The 19732-nt window shown below is 39.0% G+C and overlaps 1 protein-coding gene across 1 annotated transcript in view; it reads right to left on the bottom strand.

Moving 5' to 3' along the window:
- LOC122650571 overlaps positions 1-19732 on the bottom strand; it is a 63807-nt gene that overhangs the window by 8618 nt on the left and 35457 nt on the right. The window contains exons 20-37 of the mRNA XM_043843974.1: positions 16913-16994; positions 16737-16815; positions 16341-16387; positions 14565-14776; positions 14278-14365; positions 14017-14136; positions 13799-13917; positions 13642-13714; positions 13420-13539; positions 6692-6760; positions 6408-6578; positions 6273-6320; positions 5957-6098; positions 5060-5157; positions 4267-4411; positions 4082-4170; positions 3900-4010; positions 3270-3344 (exon numbers count right to left, since the gene is read on the bottom strand). Of these exons, the coding sequence (XP_043699909.1) occupies positions 3270-3344; positions 3900-4010; positions 4082-4170; positions 4267-4411; positions 5060-5157; positions 5957-6098; positions 6273-6320; positions 6408-6578; positions 6692-6760; positions 13420-13539; positions 13642-13714; positions 13799-13917; positions 14017-14136; positions 14278-14365; positions 14565-14776; positions 16341-16387; positions 16737-16815; positions 16913-16994 (1888 nt within the window). The remainder of the gene's footprint in view (positions 1-3269; positions 3345-3899; positions 4011-4081; positions 4171-4266; positions 4412-5059; positions 5158-5956; positions 6099-6272; positions 6321-6407; positions 6579-6691; positions 6761-13419; positions 13540-13641; positions 13715-13798; positions 13918-14016; positions 14137-14277; positions 14366-14564; positions 14777-16340; positions 16388-16736; positions 16816-16912; positions 16995-19732) is intronic.

Raw genomic sequence — 19732 nt, 5'->3', positions numbered from 1 at the left:
AGACAGGGTACTTAGGGTGTAAACCAACCTTCTCTCCTATTGATCGAATCACAAACTAGGAGAAGATTGTGGTGAGCCCCTCGTAGATGCTGAAAAATATCGAGATTAGTAGGCAAGCTAATCTATCTTTCCTTTACCCGACCGGACATAGCCTATCTTTGTTGGCGTGGTAAGTCGATTTATGCATGCACCCAAAATGGGACATCTTGATGCAGTGTATAGGATCCTCGAGATACTTAAAGTCATGCCCTGGAAAAGGTCTTCTCTTCTCTAGAAATGGTCACTGAGGATCGAAGCATACATGTGATGCTTGGCCGGATCTATTTCGATCGAAGATCCACTTCGGAATCTTGTACTTTTGTTGGTGGGAATTTGGTTACTTGGAGAAGTAAGCGCAACTGTGGTGGCTAGGTCAAGTCTGAGGCGGAATTTAGAGCTATGGCTCACGGAGTGTGTGAAGTCTTGTGGTGAAGAGACTTGTTCGGGTTGGGATTTGAGGTATCGAAACCTATGAGTTTATATTGTGACAACAAGGCGGCCATAAGTATTGCCACAACCCACCAGTCACATGATAGGACCAAGCATGTTGAGGTTGATAGACATTTTATCAAGGAAAAGATTGAGTCAAAGATCATCTCACCCCTTTTGTGAAGACGAATGAACAAGTGGCCGACATCTTCACCAAAGGACTTAGCACTCATCACTTTGACTGTTTATTGAACAAGCTGGGTATGTATGACATATACCACCCAGCTTGAGGGGGAGTGTTAAGAAAAGGAGTTTAAGGGTATTCTTGTATATAACCACATGTATTTTATATTTCTTCTGTTATTTGTATAAGGCCAGGGGCCCCTGTGTAATTAGTTATTCTTTTTCAATATAAGGAAGTTTGTCTCTAGTTTGAGATAGAAGAGATTAAACACAACCGTATGTGCTCTTCTCTTTCCCTCTCTTTTCCTTCTTCTCCTTCCTCTCTAAAACTGAACAAAATGAAGCTAATTAATTAGATAATTCTAATCAGAATCAGTTTTGAGAAACTAATTAAGAAATCAGATTTTGGATTAATTTGGCAAACATGCCTTAGTTACCATCTATTATAAATACAACACTTATTACTATTCATTGTGCAAACTAAGAGAATCGATTCAGCCTTAGGAAGGCTTAGAAAAGAAGGAGAAAAGAGAAGAAGAAGAAGGGAAGAGAGGACTATACCTTGGGGCTTTGATCTTCTACTTGAAATTGAAGTTTTGGGACCTCCATTGAAGACTTAGCTGCATAAATCAAGGCTGCCTTCATCTCTTCTCACCGCTGCACTTAGGTAAGCAGAAATTCCTGCTGTACCCATCTTCTTCTCCTAATTTCTCTATCCCTAATTGACCTTTATAACAAATCCTGCCATTAAACCTTAGCAATTATAGGTTTAATAGACCAAGACCCATCTTGTGACCCTTGAATTGGACCCATTAGTGGTTCAAACATTAAGCTAACTGTGTATTACATGCTGTTCTTCAATTTACAGTTGAACCATGAAGTTTATTTAAACCTTAGGATGGTAATTGTGATTAATTTGTTAAAACCCCAAATTAATTGTGGGTTTTAAAATTAAACTATAAATTTGTGTTGACCCACCTTAAATTGGGTCTAAATCATGAAATTTGATCCATGTATGTAAGGATCCAGGCATTAGGATCAAAAGCCCCAATTCTGACTTGGCAGCCGGATGGAGTTGCAGGCCTAGGGGCGGTCGTCCGGCCCTCTGGCAGTCTGCATCCGGCTGCCCCTTTTTATGTGTTTGTTGGACTGATTCCTTAGACTTTGACCTAGACTACCACCTTAACTGATATAAGATGTTTTGATGTTTATTTAGGACTGTTTTACTCCATTTTTTGTGAGGATTACTTGGGCTTTTGGGTTTCTAATTGGTTAGATTACCAACTATCTCAAGTAAGGGGATTTTGACTTTAATTTCGGAGTGTTTGTGATATTTAATTTCGGTTTATTATGATTGCCATGTCATGCATCATCTTAATAATACTGATCATGTATATTTGTTAGCTTTAACTTCTTTGCATTAGATGTGCATGATTTTAGGTTGCATTTCTATATTGCATTTGCATTTGCATTTATTACTTGATTCTTGGAATTTATTATGATGATAATGTTGTTGGACAGAATTGTTGTATTATCTATTATGATTCATATGTCATCATGATAGTATGCATTGGGTTAGGATTGGCATGAACTCAGTGCTACGACCCTGACCAACAGGGGTTAAGGTGTTGGATAACCAGTGGTAGGTCTGAAGGGTAAATTCCGGAATGCCATTCACTGTCCCATGTTAGCGATCCGCTCCGCTGTGGGAACAAACAGTAGGGTTAGTCATTGGGGGTCTGCTTGGGTCCGATGTGTTCATTCCGGAACTGGCGAGTCTTCACCGTAGTAGAATGGTTTCGCTCGGGTGACCGACGTCTGGTTATGTGTTTCCGGGACCGAGGCTAGCATTCTATTACAATAGCACTTATACCTCATGAGACTTAGTATTGTTGCTAGAAACATTCTTGGTTCTAGGTCATTCATCATGGACTATTTGCACTTGCTTGTGTGTTTCCCTTACTGGGCTTAGTGGAGCTCACCCCAGTGGGTATCCTTATTTTTCAGATGACTCGGATATTTTTGGTGGTGGATTTGCGGCGCTGGAGTATGAAGTGCAAGATGCTTCGTGCGCACGTGACGATTATGCATTCTCTTGATCTTGGCCTAACAGTCCAGGCTATCTCCCCACTCTTTTGTGTTTATAACACTTTTGTATAGTTATATTATGGTTCTTATATAATTTTACCTTGTGGTACTTTTGAGAACTGTATAGTTGTATCACAAGCTTTATCTTTTATATAAATGAAATATCACTTAGACTTCTCTTACTACTAATGTTACCTCTATTATCTAAATTGTTTCCGCTGCCTCTAATTACTGTATTATGAGATATGGTTATAAATAGGGTACTGCACTTGCGATTCGGATTGATTGGATGTCAGAGACATTCAGTCACTCTTGGCCCTTATGAACCGGGCTGGGGTGTAACAATAGAAGACCTAGTCACCCTGCTTCAATATGCTACATAATTTGCTCACAAATTCAGTAATGTACCATACCAAGTCATCCAACATTGTTTGTCAAAGACAAACGTGTAAGTGATTCATTTATTAAGATCAAACACATGACTCATCACATTTTTATGATGTTTCTTTTCTTTTAAATACGTAACTTACATTGGCTTGTTCAGCTGCAGAGATACAACATGCAATCAACGGAGTTCCTCCTTGCTTCAAGGCACTTGGGTGAATCTGGAAAACAATACAAATATTCAGGTATGCTGGAATTATCATCTAAGAAAAGTAAAAGCAATCATATAAATGGCTCTACTTCTAGTCAGCGGTTCCTCCACATTTGTTTACATTTCTAAACAAAAAATTCACAATATTAGCATGTCATAGGCCCTATTAGGCTTACTTAAAGATATGAAAAAATTAATTTAAAAAAAAAATTCAGACAAGCTTGGAAAGAAATATTCCCTCCATCCTGCAATAATTGCCTTCTTTGAAAAAGCAAAAAATTTGAGAAGCGGTTAAAGCATTATAACAACCCCCATTTATCAAGATTGCCCTTCCATTACTAAAGTAATCTCTCCTAAGTTGGGTAATAGATGAATATGATAATCAATGCATGGGGGTAAAATAGTCAATTTTACAATAAATCATTACTTAATTTATTTGATGGACAAAAAAATTGGGACAGACAAAAACTGGAAGAAAGAGTAGATTTGTGGGGGCAGAGGAAGTAAAACAAAATCTCAAAGAAAAATGGTTTTGGGTTTAATTTCTGAACTGACTCGCCCTCACCTGTAAAATGGCAGGACTCTTTTCTTCCTCTGCAGCAGCAACAACAGCCTCAACTCCTTCCAGATTGTAAACATTAAATGCTCCAACAGCATATCCACCCATCTCCGCATTCTTCATATAAATTAGATTGTTAATATCTGAAGAAAATATAACTTAAAAAAACTTTCAATAAAGTTCCTTACCAGAAGAAGATCCTTTGTTGATGAAAATCTAACTGGACAGGCCCAACGTTTTACAACTTCAGCCAGTGCAGTGCTATCACCAACATTGCCTAAATCATGAATTTATTGTTTAAATTGCAGGTCCAAGTGGAATTTAGAGCTATAATCTCATGGAAATAAACACAAAACCAGAACTCATGAATCACCTGGGAATACAATGTATGGAACACCTGGATGTCTACTTTCAGGACCAAGCTGCCACAAAGGTACACCAGCTAAAGCCTGCCCAACTACCTTGGCACGTTTTGCTTCTAAAGCTTTTGTAGCAAGATCAGATGAGGTAATGCCACCCTGAAATATAAGTATATAAATCACCAAATACAAACTCCTTTCCATATAGGTTGCCCTTAGATGAATGAATAAAACAGTATCCTAAATTCTGCTAAAAACGAACAAAGGTACAAGAGGAAAAATAAATCAATGCTTTGCAGTAGAAACAGGAAAATGAGAATGAAACAGACAGATATAGAATGGATCCATGTACCGTAGGGATACAAAGGTCTAAGTGTATGGTACATGGGTCCATTATCTATTCTTAACAAAACTGGCACCAAGATCTTGTATATTTTCCTCTTTTGGATTAAAATGCATTTGATTCTGGTATTTACCTGCAGATCTTTACACTGTTGAAGTATTAATGAAAATTTAATATTGTATTAAAAAAAAAAAAAGATAGTGAGGAAGTATGGAGATAATGATAAGAGAAATTGGAAATGAAAGAACAGGGATGTGAGAATTGTTCTGTCCATCTTGTGTCCTCCATCAACTTGTATTCATAAAAACCAAAATCACCTTAGCACACAATTACACAAGGGGGGAAGTTCGGTGGGTGGACCATGTAGCCATGTTTGGATGTATCTATTACTCACCGTGCGTTAAAACTTGCTTTATCTTGAAGGAAATGAATATGTGCTTATAAATTGGAATAAATGAACATACCTTAGCGAGAATATAACGAGGCCGTGTAGTTATCCGCCGCACAATTTCCACTAGTGCAGAACTGACTTTGAAATTGATTTCTAGGCTCTCTGAAGCATCTGCAGAATGTAAGCAAGTCAAGGAAGGGTGGTCATAGGATGAGGGAACTCAAATTTTCAGAATAACTGGCATGTTCCCATCACTAAGAACAATGAACTTGAACTGTTCAAATACAAATTGAAATTTACATCCTCTTGTATCGGAGATGATGATTAGTTCTCTTTCCAATAACTAGTGGTGCCGTGGTGGTAGCCAAGTTTTTCTGTGTTCTGTAATTTAACAATTTAATGTATAAAATAAAATCTTGACACATCTGAATACTGACCTTATTTTCTACTTCTCTAGCCTTCTATTTCCTCGATTAAAAGGTTGGGTTTACAGTCATCTTTGGTTATAAATGTTATGTACAAAGCTAGCCAGAAGGAAATGTATTCACTGCTAGAAGCATTTTGTTTCAGATTTTCTCAGCTTTGGAACTTTCTTCATATTTCAACTAATGCTCAAATTAATCGGAAACTTGGAATACAAGGTGAGAAATGTTGTTTATAATTTTTTTGAATTCCATGTCTTAAATATTTGATAAGAAATCTTTAAATTAAGGGGAAAAGATAGCCACGACACCAGTTAAAACTCCTGCATACGCCCTCTCACTTCCTCCCATGGACCCCACACTCTCTCTCTCTCTCTCTCTCTCTTCATTAAAACCGCCTATTGGATGATTCGGTTTCCCACCCCGTCATTGGTGGGAAACTGCACTATGGCGTCGTATGGATCGCTCTCCCTTAAAATAGATATAAAACATTTTTTGCATTAATAGCCAATAGAATAAAAAAGGACAATAATTAAAAGGAGACCTACATTTTCCTGTAATAAGCTCTCGGCTTGTCATTACTAGAGTGTCTTTATGGCCTCTAAGGAGAACATCAGCCATTTCAGCTGCCTGATTAATCTCTTGCTCCCTCTCTTCCAATGACTGCATGGCAAGTTTATCAACAGATACCTAAACAGAAGAATCGTAAGCAGAAATCAGACCAATTTGATAATTGAACAAAATGGGCAAGAATCAAATGTTTGGAAAGATTCAGAAAAATTCTCCACTCAAAAAGAGGCTCTAGTTGACATTGAAGATCAAATAAAAGGAGAGGGGGGGGGGGAGGCTCAAGATTTGGATCACCTCAATGCATCTTATGACATGGCCGAATTGTGATTTAAGATCTTCAACCTGCAAAATTTTGGTAATTTGAAATATTTACAATGAATAGGATGTAAGATACATATTAAAACAAATCATAAGAAAATTAGTTTTGACCTGTTTTGTAGTCTTTGGAACATATGACCCTACAACTATGAGACCCCCATCCCTTACTTTACTCATTCCCATATCTTTTGGTAATATCGGAGCCCTTGGCCTTATTCCAATTCGAGCAGAAACAAAGCTAGCAGCTGTGCGGCATAAAAAACGTTTCCCCTTCAGTTCTGCCTGCCAATTCAATACAGATCTAAGACTAATTTTCATATTGATATTACAAAATAACAAATAAAAGAGAATTAACAACTGTAATGAAGAACTAAAGGAATAGTAAAAGATCATGCCTGGATCATTCCTGCTGCAAATACGGCCATGTCTCTTTCACTGACTGCATTAACTATACATATTGAACCCTGGTAGCAATGCAATAGATTGAAGCAAAGTAAGAAAAACTCTAGATCTTTCTCAGATTGGAGAGAAGCATAGTGAATCAGCAGAATGATGAGTTGAGTGAAAGAATCTGCAGCTAGTGAAGAGGATGCCACCCTGATACCCAGTACCAGACAAAAGTAATTATCATAGTGATTCTGCTCCCTCCCCACACCAAGAAATATCTTTGGTGGTACTCATTCAGTGTTTAGTCCTAATCCTTTATAAGTTAGATGTCAAGATTGAAAAACAAAAGATTACAGCAACCCTATCACCCTGATAATTACTTCTTCTTGAGGAGGAGAGTTAGAGTTCATATAATAAGGATAATTTGCTATTATCTTGTATTGTATTTTTATCTTTTACAGTTTTACCTCCCTAGGCTACCTTATGTTAGTATGGGGGTATATATGGAATTCCTCATATTATAAGAAAGTCAATATAGCAGAGAGAAATAGATTCTCTCCCCACGGCATTGCACGCACTCTCTTTTCTTCTTCTTCCTCTCATCCTCTCCTCTCACCTTGATCCCTTCCATTACTTTGAATTTGAACTCATCATGTGGAAAAAAATTTGATATTTGTATACATTTTCCTTTTCACCCTTACATAGGTTTACAATTCAAAATTGAAAAACAAAAGATCACTGCAATACAATCTCCCTGATGATTACTTACTTACTTCTTCTTCTTTTCTTTTCTTTTCTTTCTTTTTATTTTTCTTTTTTTCTTTTTTATTTTTTGCGTTTTCTTGTAAGTAGAAAAACATGGAAAATTTTCTCTCTTACTCTCTCTATCTCTCTGTTCCTCTTGTTTTTCTATCTCTCTTTTCAGCAATTTCAGTTTACATGTTAATATGGACTTTTTAGTTGGTTCCTGTAGCTTTTAACTGCATATGGGTTTTGTAGCAGGTTCTATGATTAAGGTGTACATTGCTTTTGCCCCATTTCTTTGGGAAACTCTCTTCCAGTTTGTTCCTTTCTTAATGCTTTTCTTTAAAAAAATTCCATTATTAGTGATAGCTTTGGGAATTGTGACTTGTGTCAATGAGACACAATCACATGTCTATTTATAATAAATGCTTTGAGAATACAAGGACAGAAATGCCCTAGGGCAACACAACATAAAACACCTAGGACAATTCTACCCTCATATATCCCATATTACAATACTCCCCCTCAAGTTGGAGCATAGATATCACACATGCCCAACTTGCACACAAGAGGACAAAAAGTTTTACTACTCAGCCCTTTAGTAAATATATCAGCTAACTGATCTCGAGACTTGACAAAGGGAATACAGATCAGTCCTTGCTCAAGCTTCTCCTTGATGAAGTGACGATCTATCTCCACATGCTAGGTGCGGTCATGCTGGACTGGGTTATGAGCAATACTAATAGCAGACATATTGTCACAATACAACATCATAGGCAGTGAAGTAGGAATTGCCAGATCAGTTAGGAGTCCATGTAGCCACATCAACTCACATAAGCCATGGGACATGACACGAAATTCTGCCTCAGCACTGGAACGGGCAACAACAGTTTGCTTCTTACTTCGCCAAGTCACCAAATTACCCCTAACAAGGGTGCAATAACCTGAAGTAGACCGGCGGTCATCAGGAGAACTAGCCCAATCAAAGTCTGTATATGCTTCCACCTTCAAATGATCATTAGGAGAGAATAAAATTCCCTTGCCTGGTGTAGCCTTCAAATACCTAAGAATACGTATGAGTGGAATAAGAGTCATGCATGTATTGACTCACCATACTGACCGCAAAGGCAATATCCGGCCTAGTATGGGAAAGGTAGATCAGTTTCCCAACTAATCTCTGATATCTCCCTTTGTCAACTGGGTCACCTGTCTGACTGGAGAGACAACATTAGCTTCAAGAGGTGTCTCGGCTAGCTTACACCCTAGCATTCCAATCTCTGATAGTAGAGCCAGGTTGTACTTCCGCTGAAAAAGAAATATCCCATTGGTAGAACGGACAACCTCAATGCCCAAAAAATATCGTAGGGGCCCCAAATCTTTTATCTCGAATTCCTTCCCAAGAAGTCGTTTCAAGCTCTCAATTTCTTCTAAATCATTGTCTGTGACAACAATATCATCCACATACACAATGAGGATGGCAATCTGGCCCTGACTTCTTGATGAATAGGGTATGGTTTGCATTGCTATGGGAATATCCAAACTTCACCATAGCACTATGGAATCTACCAAACTAAGCTCTCGGAGACTGCTTTAAGCCATATAGAGCACGTTTGAGCTTGCATACCTTCCCATGAGTTTCCCTAGTAGCAAACCCAGGAGGAACATCTAGGTAAACTTCTTCCTCTAATTCCCCGTGAAGAAATGCATTCTTCACATCCAACTGTTGCAGTTTCCATTCAAGATTAGCAGCAACTGACAAAATTACCCGGATGATGTTCATCTTAGCAACAGGTACAAAGGTTTCTTGATAGTCCAGGCCATATGTTTGGGTGAACCCCCTAGCAACCAATCTAGCTTTGTATCGCTCCACTATACCATCAGAGTTCTGTTTGACAGTACAGACTCACTTGCAACTAACTGTTTTTTTCTGGGGAGGAAGTGGTACTAAAATCCATGTGTCATTTTTTGCAAGAGCATGCATTTCCTCTACTATAGCTGCCTTCCATTTAGGATCTTGAAGAGCCTCCTGCCAGTTCTTAGGAATGGAAACAGAGGACAAGGAAGTCACAAATGCACGATAAACAGGAGAAAGAGACTCATACGACACAACTTGAGAACTAGAATTGTGTACCAGTTCTAACCCCTTTGCGATGTGCAATGGGTAAGTCCTAAGAAGGATCTGGAATTAATGGAAGTGAAGATGGATCGGAAATATTACCTGGAGATAATGAGTCTGGCATAGGAGTAGCCATTGGATCTGGAGCAGTTGGAGTAGTGTCAGGTTACAACCCACGACGAGAACGTTGGCGGGTGTAGGTTTGAATAACAGGTGGTGGAATAACAGTAGGTTGAGTTTCTTATGGAATGGAAGACTCCCCCTGAACCAAGGAAGTAGGAAGAGATGGTACAAGCATATCAGGCATATCAAGCATATCAGCACTAACCAGCTCTCCCCCTTGTCGAGATGCCACATCATAAAAAGGAACAACTTCATTAAAAATAACATCCATAGTTACAAACATCTTACAACAAGGGGGATGGTAGCATCGATAGCCCTTTTAGGTAGGAGAATACCCCACAAAAATACATTTGAAGCCCCGGGGTTCCAATTTACTGGGATGGTGATGGTTTGTAACATAACACACACAGCCAAAAACTTTGGGTGGAATGATAAAGGTGGTGGAGCCTTGAAAAACCTGAATGGGAGAGTTAAAGTCAAGAACCCGGGTAGGCATGCGGTTAATCAAATATGCAGCAATCATAATGGCTTCTCCCCAAAAATGAGAAGGGACATTCATTTCAAAGAGAAGAGCATGGGCAACTTCCAGGAGATGGCGATTTTTACGTTCAGACACTCCATTTTGAGCCAGTGTGTCTACAAAACTGGTCTGATGCAAAATACCATGGGATGCAAGATATGACTAGAATGCCCCATCCAAATATTCTCTCCCATTATCACTACGGAGAGTTTTTATATGAGCATCATATTGAGTTTGGACAAAGGAATGGAAATTTTTAAAACAAGAAAAAACCTCATTTTTATGATGCATCAAATAAATCCAAGTACAACGAGTATAGCAATCAATAAACGAAACAAAACATTTATTCCCAGAAAGAGAAGAACAACGGGCAGGGCCCCACACATCAGAATGAATTAACATAAAAGGTGAAGTACTTCTAGAATTTAAAGAAGAATATGAAGAACGAGTTTGCTTGGCTAAAACACAAGCATCACAAAAAATATCCTTTAGGTTACAACCAGAAAATAAATGTGGAAAAGTTTTAACTAAAGTCCCCATAGGTGGGTGGCCTAAACGGCGATGCCAAAGCAATAACTCAAGAGAATCAGATGATGCAGTAATGGTGGGATGAGCATGTCAAAGGGAAGAGGAAGCAGCATCCAAAAAATAAAGTCCTCCATCAGCTTTACCAGATCCAATCGTTTCTTCCGTTACCAGATCCTGAAACAGACAATGGGAAGGGAAAAAAGTTACTTTGCAATTAAGATCAGATGTTAAACGACTGATGGAGAGAAGATTTGTGGCAAAATTAGGAACATATAAAACAGAATGTAAAGACCTGGTAGGAGAATAGGTGATGGTTCCCTTCCCAAAGATGGAAGAAAGAGAACCATCAGCAATACAAACTTTGTCCTTACCAGAACAGGGAGAATAGGTAGAGAAAAAATTGGCCTTACTAGTCATATGGTCGGAGGCACTAGAATCAAGGATCCAACAATCGGAAATGGTAGAGTGAGATAAACCAGCAAAAGAAATGCCTGGTGTGTCAGAAGAAGCCAAAGCAGAGGTAGAAATAGAAGCAGAACTGGCAGTGGAATCCAATTTGGTAAATAAATGGCGCAGCAGCTTAGTCAATTCCTCTGGAGCATTGGCAGGGGGCCCAATAGGAGTGGGGACTGTACCAGTAGGTGGTTCAATAACCACGGTGTCAGTCATGTGTGTAGCTGGTCTCCCATGACCACGACCCTTAGTACCAAGAGTGGTAGGGCGCCCATGAAGCTTCCAACAAAAATCCTTGGTATGCCTCTCCTTTCCGCAGTAATCGCATTTAATAGGTTCTTTTTTAGAACAATCAAAAGGGCGAGAAGAGTTACCTTTAGGTGCAGCAGGAGAACCAGAGACGAGCCGATCTCTCCTGGGGAGACGGAGGAGGCATCATGGCATTACATCGACTATCTTCCAGTTGGATTAGTGAATAAGCCTACTCCAAGGTGGGAAAGGGTTCCCATCTAAGAACTTGGCACGAAGTTGATCATACTCTACATTCAGCCCAACAAGAAAATCATACACCAGGAATTTATCCTCCCTCTTCTTGAACTTTATCACATCTTCAGGTGTAGAGGCTTGAAAAGTGTCATAAAAATCTAACTCCTGCCACAGACTGCGCAACTCATACTAGTAATGAGACAGGCTGAGGTCTTTCTGCTTGGTCTCATGAAGTTTCTAGCGCAACTCATAGACCTGGGCATCATTCCCAACCTGAGAATAAGTTTCCTGAGCGGCCTTCCAAATTTTTGCAGCAGTGTCAAGCAACAGATAACCATGAGCAAGTTGTGGTGTCATGCTGGAAAGTAAATAAGACATCACAAGGGAGTTGGAAGAACTCCATTTGTCTTGTTCAGGACCTGTAGTGAGGGGCTTCTCCTTTGTACCAGTGAGATAACCCACAAAGCCACGAGAATCGATGTTGAGATAGCAAGATCTGGACCATATCAAATAGTTGCTGCCATCAAGTCGTACAACACACGCAGGGAAAGTGGGAAAGCTATCGTGAGAACCACGGATGGGTGTATCCAGAGTAGATGTGGCCGAAGAGCTAGAGTCTCCCATCGAAACAAGGTGCGGAAATAAAACTCAACCACAGATCAAAGGGAAAAAAAGGGAAAAGTTCAGATCATCAACAGATCTGAAAAAAAAGTTGGAAAAAAAGAGGGAAAAAAGACTCTTGGTGATGAACCAAACACAATCGAGGGGTGGCGGACAAAGAAGGGCGTGACTCCCTACCGCTCGGTGATGCTAGAAGGGAAACCGAGAGAGAGGGGGTCGTAAGGGGAATACGGCGGCAGCGGGTGGTGGTTGCGACGAGAAGCGAGAGGGAGAGAGAGGCGGCAGAAGTTGGTGGTGGCGCTAGGGAAAAAGGGAAAACGAAGGAGAAGAAAAGGAGAGATGGCGGCGGCGGTGGGAGACCCTAAGTCGATTCTCTCGGCTCTGATACCATGATAGCTTTGGGAATTGTGACTTGTGTCAATGAGACACAATCATATGTCTATTTATAATAAATGCTTTGAGAATACAAGGACAGAAATGCCCCAAGGGAAACACAATATAAAACACCTAGGACAATTCTACCCTTACATATCCCATATTACAACAAATAGTAAAAATTAAAAGAAACATAGCAAGATCATATTTAAGACAACCTTAGATTTGAAATTCAGCATGAGGTCTTTGAAAAATAAATACAAATTTGTTTCTCTTTTCCATCAGGAAGTTGATAAGTTCGGGAAAATATCTATATTGATATGACGGACCACTAAGTGTCTATGCTAATATTAATTTTCTTTTCTAAAGAGCAGTTAAGTTGTGGATTCCACAAATAACAAGTACCAAAAATAATGAGAGGATCACAATGTCAATACCATGCCAAACTCACTCAACCTCAATGAATTGATCCTACAAAAGCATGACCACTTTACTCCCACTCACAAAAAGTAGCAAAACTGAATGTTGGGTGACAAGTTCGAGCAGTTGGTTTTTGGTCCATTATGATATCAACAGTGGGGCTCAGAAATCTCACACAAGACCAACCCCCCAACCCCCCTAAAAAAAAGATTAGGGATAATTTAACCCTATAGATTTGAGATGTTAACCGTTCGTCATATAGATGGGGATTAATGTAGAAATACAAGGAAACCAATATGCATGCATAAATAATGTAACACAAGATTAATAGAGAACTACTTCACAGCTACCTTATGCAACCTGCAAAGATGCTCACAAACAGCACTTGGTCCCCCTTTTCTCAATATGTGAATGGAAATAGATGCAACACTACTGGCTGGTACCCGACCTTTAGTTTTCTCCTCAACCCACTGAGCATGTAAATTACAAAAAAGATGAAATACAATCACATGGCTTATATGTAATAAACACGAATAAGTACAATATTCTGCAAATAATGGGTAGAAACAGACCTCACGAAGGTTTGAAGATCTATACCCAAAGGCAGCATCTTTAGCAAATTCAGTATCTCCTGCAGGAACAAGCCTAACTCACCGAGATTAAGCATCAGTGTCAGAATTCAGCGAGTAAAACTAAAATCCAAAAAGTAGAAGTCAATGTGAAAAACACCTATCAGCATCTGCCACATAGTGTACATCATCAATGGTAAAACGTCCTCCTTGAAGAAAGAAAGGGCAAATAATCCATGCATCCATGCTACCCAGTACTGAAACAGCCGCATCCGCCTCCTAAAAAAAATAAGGCATCCTATGTTATTATAATAAAATTACAAGTTTGAATTCGAGCATCTAACACATTCATAAAGAACTAGAGTACACAGGTCTTGCCTCTGGAAAGTGACCACGAAGTGTTGAATCACCTCTCAATACCACTGTATAGCCTGTGTTCTCAACTGATTTAGCTGCAGTTTCTAAGTTTCTACAGATATCTTTTATCAATGCAATAGCCTGGAGAAATCAAATGCAGACTCAGAAAAAATTCGACAAGAAAGTAAAAGGTACTGTACGGTCTTATCGTATTCTGTCTGCTAAGTATTTAAACCTGTGAGAACATTTTGAAAAATGGCCTGTTTGATGAAAGCTATTTACCTTCTCCGAACTCAGTGATCTGGAATTAGTCAAGATAAAAAAGCATTTAGGTTTTCTTTCAAACTGTTCAACAAGTGATTCGACACTCCTGCATAAAAAAATCGATATACCATCATTAGCCTCCTGCAATGCATTTTCTGGCAAACATGATGGATGTTATTTAGATGACACTGTTCAGGTCATTTCAGTTTATGATGGGATGAGGGCACTAATTTAAAACACCTCAACTACAACAGAAGTTCATAGAAACAGCAGTAACTTTGAACAAGTAAATCAAGGATAATCACCACTCTGTTAGGACTTCAATGTCATGAACAGTTTGAGTTCCAGTTGGGTCATCATCCAGAACAACCAAAGTCTTTGAAGCATTCTGATCCAGTCTACAGATATCTTCGATGGGATCAGTTGGCCACTCAGTTGGAATAGATCTCAAAACAATATCTTTATTAAGAACTGGAAGTTTCCCTTCAACTTTAACCCCTGTCAGTGTCTCATACACCTGCAGAAACATGATCAAACTGCAATTGAACCTCTTATCCTGGATCGTCCATCATGACACATCCAAGTCTATACTGTTTGCATGTCATTGATGAGATTAAAAACACGAGTTAATTACCAGATATAACTACATGCATGGCTACAATAGATAAACCAATATCAGTTGACAATCAAGGTTTTGAAAGATCACATAGGGAATTTCACACATTCAGTAACAGGAAATTTGCCAGAATATGGTTTGAAGTTATGGTGCAATATTTCCACATTGTAGTGAAAGTTAAGAAAACATTAGGGAAAATTGGATTTGTTACAATGAGACTTCAAGAAATTTAAAAAAATATATGATTAAACATGAAGTCATGAACAATAAAGAGAGTTGAAATACTCCTCCATATGGCTAAAAAAGGGTAAATCATCAAGGAAAGGCTTCCGTAATAGGGCTAGGAAAGGAGATTTATGCTTATAATATTGAATTAAAACACTACATTCTATAACATAATATGTAATGGTTTCTTCACATAACTGTAGATATCAAAATGGAACAGGAAACATAAAAACCTTCAAAAGAAAAGGATTCCATCCTCTAGAAATGCCAACATGATGGGCCACCGAATCCTTCATACAGCCCAGCAATGCAAATATGGTTAACATGGCCTGAACCTGAAGTTTTCTTAGTGAAGCTTATAGCTCAAACATTTCACAACAGAAGTGTCTTTCTTCTAGACACAGAGAAACACTAAGTCCCACCAAATAATCCTTCAGGCCACATAACCTGGAAGTTGGACCATAACTAATCAAATCAGAGCCCATAATTCCCATCAAACAGGGGTGGATTTGGATTATAAACTGAATACCTGTTGAACTATAGACATAGAGGTTATGAAGAACTGTCAAAATGATATCAAGACAAGGAATGACAAGAATATTATTAAACTTTTGGGGGTAGATATTAAACTTGTAAATATTTTTCACTGACATATGTTAATAGGATTATGAGGGAGAAATTTTATTTGTAGGAGAAACCAATGAATTTTACCCCATATGTTGTCACAACCAAACAGTAGGTTGACAAGAATAAGAAAACACAGGGTTCCCAATTTTTAGGTACCTCCTCTTATAAATAATACAAATATACAATTACCCCCAGAAAGCATATTAAATATATAAAACTGATTCATTCATGTATATGAATCAACTTATGGGAAAAAAAAAACTTAAACATGTAATTTTGAACAAATAAATGTATAAAGCCAAGACAATGGAGTTGGTAACAAAAACTAAATTCTCGCAAGCAATTGAAAGATGTGAAATACCAGCTGAGTTTGGCAATGATTTAAATAATATAGTTTTTAAAGCGGAACAAAGTTGATTATGATTTCAGTGACTTCAAACAATTGGGAAACTTAGGCCATGTAACCATTCAACCATAATTTAATGCATTCCTAAGAAGCAAAAACATTTGATTTGGATGATAACTAAGATTAAATACCATATGAAATGCTTATGTTGATTATCTAAATTAACCAATAGAACCAAAGACTATCTATAACAATATTTGATTATACCTTCACTACTCCAGCGTCATCGGACCGGCCCCAGCCAGCAGCAGAACCTGCTTAATGAAAACATCATGAAGTATTCTGAATGCAAGCTAAAAACTCAAGAATAGATATGAGGGTATCCAGTATAAATCCGGAAAAAAAAAAAAAAAAGAAACTCACCCCCAACACCCCCAACCCCCCAAAAAAAAAAAAAAGCAGTAGACAATGCACATAATCTTTGTGGAAAATATACAGATTCTGGTACCAACAATCTTAAAGAAACTAAATTAAAAGAGTTTTACTAAATGGAAATTAATTCCATAAAGTGATTTATCCCTTTCACATAAAATACATAGAGCTATACAAGAACAAACATAAAGTAAGGTAAGAAGAGGATCAAAATTGACGCTTATAACACACCTGATAGAAACAGTTGATGAGCGACAGTAGAAATAAGAAGTGGAATTTTACGGGATGAGCACTCATGAGAAACAATTCCCTGTAAACAATAACAACCATTAAATTACGGGCTGGAGACTATTGTTCAATGAGATGTTTCAAACAAACTTAAACATGACATTGATGTTATTCTGTACCAGATCCTTTACAAAGATATCAAGAGCTGAATATGGAGTATAGTCATTGTCCAACATGTGGGGCACGCGATTCTCAAACATCCTGTACCCGAAATGAAATGCTCAATGTATTAAAAAAACATTTAGAACTTTTATAAGAGACTAATTTAACAGGGAAAATATGAAGAACAGAAACAGAAGCAAAGAAAGAATAAAGCACTGAGCACATGACAATATTAGGCAGACAGTCAAAGAGCATTTCAAGTTTGAAAGGATCCAATTTTTTCTTTTTTTTTTGCGGGAGGGGGAGTTAAGAATAGGAGTTTAAGGGGTATTCTTGTACATAACCCCATGTGTTTTATGTTTCTTCTGTTATTTGTATAAGACCAGGGGCCCCTGTGTAATTTATTATTCTTTTCAATATAAGCATGTTTGTCTCTAGTTCGAGATACAACAGATTAACACAAATCGAGATTACTCTTCTCCTCTCCTCTCTTCTTCTCCTTTTCCTTCCTCTCTAAAACTGAACATGGTATCCTGCTGCTGGTGTTTGTACTCAAACCTAAGGTTCTTCACTGACCTGGTTCTCCCTTGTTTCTAACCCAAATGGAGAGCAATCAGGTGCTTTAGTTTCGTTTGGAGGTCTCATTTCTTCCCATTGTGTTATCTCAAGCCATCTGGAAGCATTCAAGGGACAGGAGTGAATCTCGGCCAGGGCTGTTCTGCCTGGTTTTTCCGCCAGCCAGAGTTTGTGATTGGCCATTGCTCTTCAATAGAGCTTTGTTTGGCAGTTTTTTTGGGCCACCTGCTATCGTTTTTTGGTAAGGAAGATTATTTCTTTTCACTTCGCTGCTGTTTGATGCTTGTGTGAAGTTCTACAAGTCATTTGAAGTGTTTTTGGCCTAGTTTTCCTCTGTTTTTTCTGTTGCTTCTTGGGAACCAACTGTTCTTGCTTGAGGTGCTGTTGGTTGTTTCTCCCAAGTGTTTTTTCTGTTTTCTTTGAAGCCACCATGGGTGAAAAGACTGTTGAGACATCTGAACTCCCCACTGGTGCAGCAGCCTTGCCTATTACCCCTTCATATGAGAATCCAAATGTTCAGCTTCCCATTGTCAAGCTTGACAATAATAATTACTTGGATTGGTCACGGTCAATGAAACTCATTCTTCGGAGTAGGGGGAAGTTGGGATATATATCTGGAAGCTTTAAAGCCCCTTCCTTTGCTGATCCAGGTTACTCCAAATGGGAAACTGAGAACTCCCTTGTGATGACTTGGCTCATTTTTTCAATGAAGCCGGAGATTGGATGAAGGTTTATGAGCAAGGAGACAGCCAAAGATATTTGGGATAGTTTGCTCGTATTTTTGATAGAGTGGGGGACTCTACAAAGGTTTATCAACTTCTCCAACAGATTGTTAGCCTGCGCCAGGGTGACAAAAGTATCTCTGAGTACTATAGCTTTGTTGTGGGACTTTGGGAGGAGTATGATCACTACAGAGATCTCCAGCTGTGTCCTGTTGATGAGCCTAAAGTGCATCAGTTGTTTGAGAAGGAGAGGGTCCTGTTCCTTCTTGGTGGTTTTAACTCTGAGTTTGAACCCATAAGGGTACAGATACTTGGTCGACCAAGTCTTCCCTCCCTGGAGGAGGTGTGTGGTTATTTACAGAGTGAGGAGAACCGTAGAAGTCCTATGGAGACCCCTCCCACTGTTGAGCGTTCTGCTCTTGTTTCATCCACTCCACAGGACCGTCCTCCCTTCACTAAGGGGGCTGGTAAAGGCCGATTCTCCTGTGACTATTGTGGCAAGTCTGGGCATAAGAAGGAGTTTTGTTGGGATCTTCATGGGAAACCATCCTCTACTGCATCTGGAGGACAGAAAGGACCGAAGAAGAATGGGCCTAAAGCCCATGTTGGGGTTCATGAGTCTGATTCATCCTCCCTCTCCAAAGAAGACATAGCAGTTTTCGTCGGATTGTAGCACACTTGGATGGATCCTCCTCTACTGCTGCCACTACTTCCACTGCTCTACAGGTCTCTACCTCTTCTGCCCCCACTCCCTGGGTCATTGACTCAGGGGCCATAGATCACATGACTGGTAGGTCTCAGCTTTTTAATTCCTACTCTGTTTGTTCAGGAAAAGATAAGGTAAAAATTGCTGATGGTTCCCTTTCTTCCATCTCTGGTAAGGGAGATGTCCAAGTCACTCCACTTATCCCTTTGAAGTCTGTCTTTCATGTTCCCAACTTTGCTACTAATCTTCTTTCTGTTAGCCAATTGACTAAATCTTTGAACTGCTTTGTCACCTTTTTTCCTACCCATTGTCTGTTTCAGGATTTGGTGACGAAGAGGGTGATTGGCAGTGGACGTGAGACTGATGGATTATGTTCTGGACATTTGTGCTTCCCCTGTGACGACAGCTCAATCTTATGTGTGTGGGCAACATGGCGGACGTACACAGGAGGATATTTTGCTTTGGCATCAGCATTTGGGACATCCTTCTTTTTCTGTTATGCGAAAAATGTTGCCACATTTATTTACCTCTTTTCCTGTCAATCATGTTTTTCATTGTGAACCTTGTCTTTTTGCAAAAAGTTGTAAGACAGTTTATCCATCTTCTAGTAATAGATCTATTTCACCTTTTCACATTGTTCATACTGATGTTTGGGGTCCTTCCCCTGTTACTTCTTTACGTGGCTTCCGCTACTTTGTCTCCTTTATTGATGACTTCTATCGAGTTACTTGGGTTTATCTCTTGAAACGAAAGAGTGATGTCTATGCTGCGTTTCAAAACTTTTATGAGTTGGTGTATACTCAGTTTCAAACTCGTATTCAAATTGTCCGTTC

Source organism: Telopea speciosissima, chromosome 2 (genome assembly GCF_018873765.1).
Source record: "Telopea speciosissima isolate NSW1024214 ecotype Mountain lineage chromosome 2, Tspe_v1, whole genome shotgun sequence".
Taxonomy (NCBI): Eukaryota; Viridiplantae; Streptophyta; class Magnoliopsida; order Proteales; family Proteaceae; genus Telopea; species Telopea speciosissima.
The sequence above is the reverse complement of the archived record's forward strand: the minus strand, read 5'-3'. Positions and strand labels throughout refer to the sequence as shown.